The following is a 3,487-nucleotide window of genomic DNA, read 5'->3' on the forward strand; positions in this document are numbered from 1 at the left end:
CCACTCTTATTGGGTGCGCGCTTCACTCCTTCTCAAGACAGCTGAAGGAGCGGCCACACAGATCACACACAACTATGGATTTAACAGGTAACAATGTCAGCATGAAGTAGAAAAGAGGCAAAAGAAAACATATTAAGATATACAATTTCATGCTGCTGTTGTTTTTATTGATCTATGTATTTAATCGGAAAGGCATGTAATGAGTAGAGAAAGTGATATTTACTACAGGGGAAAAAATAACTGAAAAACTTTTTTTTATTTTGTTTTTGTTAATATCAGTTAAGTGAGCTAAACGCTGTTTGACCTTGTATTTTTAGTCGAGATTATATGTTGCGTATCGTTGCGCATTTTAATCTCGTCAAGTCTGATATTGATAGCTCATATGATTTACTGAGAAATTGTTATTCGTGCACTATTATTGCTTTGGAAATATTTTTGTTCTGATTTTTCGTTTGTTTATCATTCAGGAAACATTGCGCAAATACTCTGAGCACCTCAAACTGATGCGCATAGACGAGAAGAAAAGGAGTGTGTGTGACGGTGAGTAAGCGAGTAAGTGAGAGAGAACGAGAAAGAGAGAGAGAGAGAGAGGTTAGTCTGGACCAGGTGACAGAGCCACATCAAACCTCCAAGGGGCTAAGATCAGTTTGCACAGGATTCTTGCTCCGATCATGGTGCCAGCAGCCTGTCCCGGACCCTTTGCCATGCTGGCTCTCGCCTTTCTCCTGGGATGTGGCATAGGGCTATGTATGGGCCAGAATGACACGGAGCCCATCGTTCTTGAGGGAAAGTGTCTGGTAGTGTGCGACTCCAACCCTTCTTCTGACGGAGGAGTCACCTCTTCGCTTGGGATATCTGTGCGCTCCGGCAGCGCCAAAGTGGCTTTTTCGGCCGTCAGAGGGACAAACCACGAACCTTCGGAGATGAGCAACACATCCACGACCATCTATTTTGACCAGGTCAGGTGTCCCGTTGGTGACTTTGTAATCACAGGAACCGCATTTGTAGGGCTGTGCTCAGGAATTTCAGGCAGAAACTTCACGAAGTGACAATTGTTTATATTGGACGATATACGTTTTCAACCAATAAGTTGCGTAAATCCCCCAGTTGCTCAGTTGCAAAATATATATATAAAAATTAAAAATAAAAAAATAAAAAACGAAAAAACGCCCGTACTGTCAAAAATGTTAAACTTAACCCCAAAGGTTAACAACAAGCGAATGTTTAGATTAACAATAACTGACCCGCGGACATTAGAATAAACCTCTAGTAATTACAACTGACCCGACTGTTGGCAGGTTTCGAATGCGCTTATGGCAAGTCTTGTTAACATGTAAACATTTGTAATGAGATAAGAAATGTATTTGTCACTATTCTGATATAGCCTATACTAGTGTCTCATAAATAAGTGCTAGTATCTAATAAATAAATAAATTAAAAACTGGTACAACTGGAACTGATACAAGTAGCTGACTAGTTATAAATAACCATTAATAATAGTAACCTACCAAATGAATACTTGTAAAACTGAAATATCGACCAGCAACAATTGTATTACATAGGCTAGTTGGACAATTTATTGATATCTGGACCACAGATCACCATAGAATTCAATGGGGGAAAATGCATTTTGTAGCCAGAAACAATAACATGTTATTTCTCACTATTGGAATATAAAAAATAAAATAAAAAAAAGTTAGCCTGAACCTGAAAAGACACAAGTCACTATTGGATTTTTCACTTAAAAAAAAAAAAAAAAAAAACCATAATTTAATTTATATATATATAGTTGTTTGTAAAGAATAAATGTTAAAGCAGCTTGCCACACTGCGCTCGAAGATCCGCATGTGTCCGTGTAAAATTGCAGTAGCCTACTAAACATAGGCTAAATGTAATATCCTATGTAGATTCACACATTTTCATTTGCTAGCGGATTTGTAACGCGTCATGTTGCTTTTGTTTCAGGTCTTAGTAAACATTGGCAATCACTTCGACCTAAAAGCGAGTGTGTTTACCGCGCCACGCAGAGGAATATACAGTTTCAGCTTTCATGTGGTCAAGGTTTACAACAGACAAACCATACAGGTAAGCGGGGCAGCATATTCTTTTACACAAATTACTATAGCAGTCACCTCTCCTACTGTGCGTTGTTCATGAACCCTAGTGGAAAGCCGATTCTCTGCTTTCAAAGGACTAAAGTGTGCTGTGTTCTGTTATTTAGGTTAACCTGATGCAGAATGAGTACCCGGTGATATCTGCTTTCGCTGGGGATCAGGATGTCACGCGGGAGGCGGCGAGTAACGGAGTTCTACTGATGGTGGAGCGCGAGGATCGGATCCATCTCAAGTTGGAACGAGGGAATCTAATGGGCGGGTGGAAATACTCAACGTTCTCTGGATTTTTAGTCTTTCCTGTATAACTGACTCGCAAAAGTGTGCCTGTGAGTGATACTTTCAAGAAACCGAGGGGAAATGAGTATCAGTTCTTTGAACAAAACTGAAACATTACAAAACTGCATATGGACGCGGTCACAGGGAGTTCCCGCCTTTTTTGGCCACAGCGATTTTCAGTCGCGATTGTTCTTGGATTTTATCGATGGGAAACAAATCGCAACTGACAATTACCTGGACCACTATATAAATGAGAAGATATTTAAGACGAAGACGAACTTCAAATCCCAAACTAGGTGTATTTATCAGTGCTTTATTTTGTGTTTGTATAGCCTTAATGATTCGGCTTCCGTCCAGTGAGGTGTGTGGTGTGGAGCGGCGGAAGTGCTTTATGGCCCCAAAGCATTTTTTGCACGAATGGAAGATTCCTGTTTTGTGCTGTCAATGATGTGTCGTCTGGATGCTGAACATACTGAAAATATGCCAAATGTAGGCCACCTGCTATACAGTGATTATTAATGAGAAGAAAAAAAAATCATATATCAGACAATGGAGACATCTTAAAACTTTTTGCTAGACATCTATCTAATTTATAAAATACATATTTACATTATGGTGTGTTCTACATTCCGGATAATACGTAGCTTTGATTAGTGTTCAGTGACAATGCTCACAGATGTAAGTTGTGGAAAAAGAAAAGTCCCTATATAATGTTCCGCCTAATAAAATATTGTATTGTACACATATTTACTCAATCTTTTTTTATTATTAACGTTGATTATATTTTTAATGAATGATAAAATTCGTATTAATGAATCGCGCATGCGCAAAAGGCTTATTTTTCTTTGCTTTATGATGAAAAAAGATTTACAATAAAACGGCGCTGTCCATGGTGCTGAATCAACACTCGGCCTGCAGAAATCTTCTCAGATGTCTCAAGACTGGATGATAAACAATTACGTATGCTGTTATAAATGCATTCATAATGTTTCTGCAACCTTTAATCATTAGACTCATAGTCTATTGGTCTGTTCAGCAATACTTTAGCAATATGATGTTAAATTAGCCATGGTTCCACCACTGGTGGCCCGTAGAAA

The 3,487-nt window shown here is 38.7% G+C and overlaps 1 protein-coding gene across 1 annotated transcript; it reads left to right on the forward strand.

The window, feature by feature from the left end:
* cbln2b (cerebellin 2b precursor) lies at positions 1–3,133 on the forward strand. Its single transcript, XM_084399345.1, has 4 exons — positions 1–87; positions 468–959; positions 1,966–2,085; positions 2,222–3,133. The coding sequence occupies exons 2-4, from the start codon at positions 672–674 to the stop codon at positions 2,417–2,419; spliced, it is 606 nt and encodes a 201-aa protein (XP_084255471.1). The 5' UTR covers positions 1–87; positions 468–671; the 3' UTR covers positions 2,420–3,133.
* Positions 3,134–3,487: the final 354 nt, after the last annotated feature.

The sequence above is a fragment of the Rutilus rutilus genome (assembly GCF_951802725.1).
Source record: "Rutilus rutilus genome assembly, chromosome: 24".
In the NCBI taxonomy this organism is placed as follows: Eukaryota; Metazoa; Chordata; class Actinopteri; order Cypriniformes; family Leuciscidae; genus Rutilus; species Rutilus rutilus.

Excerpts from the sequence above, each read along its gene's own strand:
- cbln2b (XM_084399345.1), top strand. The coding sequence starts at position 672 with ATGGTGCCAGCAGCCTGTCCCGGACCCTTTGCCATGCTGGCTCTCGCC. Across the intron at positions 960-1,965 it reads CGACCATCTATTTTGACCAG|GTCTTAGTAAACATTGGCAA; the intron begins GTCAGGTGTCCC and ends CTTTTGTTTCAG. Across the intron at positions 2,086-2,221 it reads ACAACAGACAAACCATACAG|GTTAACCTGATGCAGAATGA; the intron begins GTAAGCGGGGCA and ends TCTGTTATTTAG.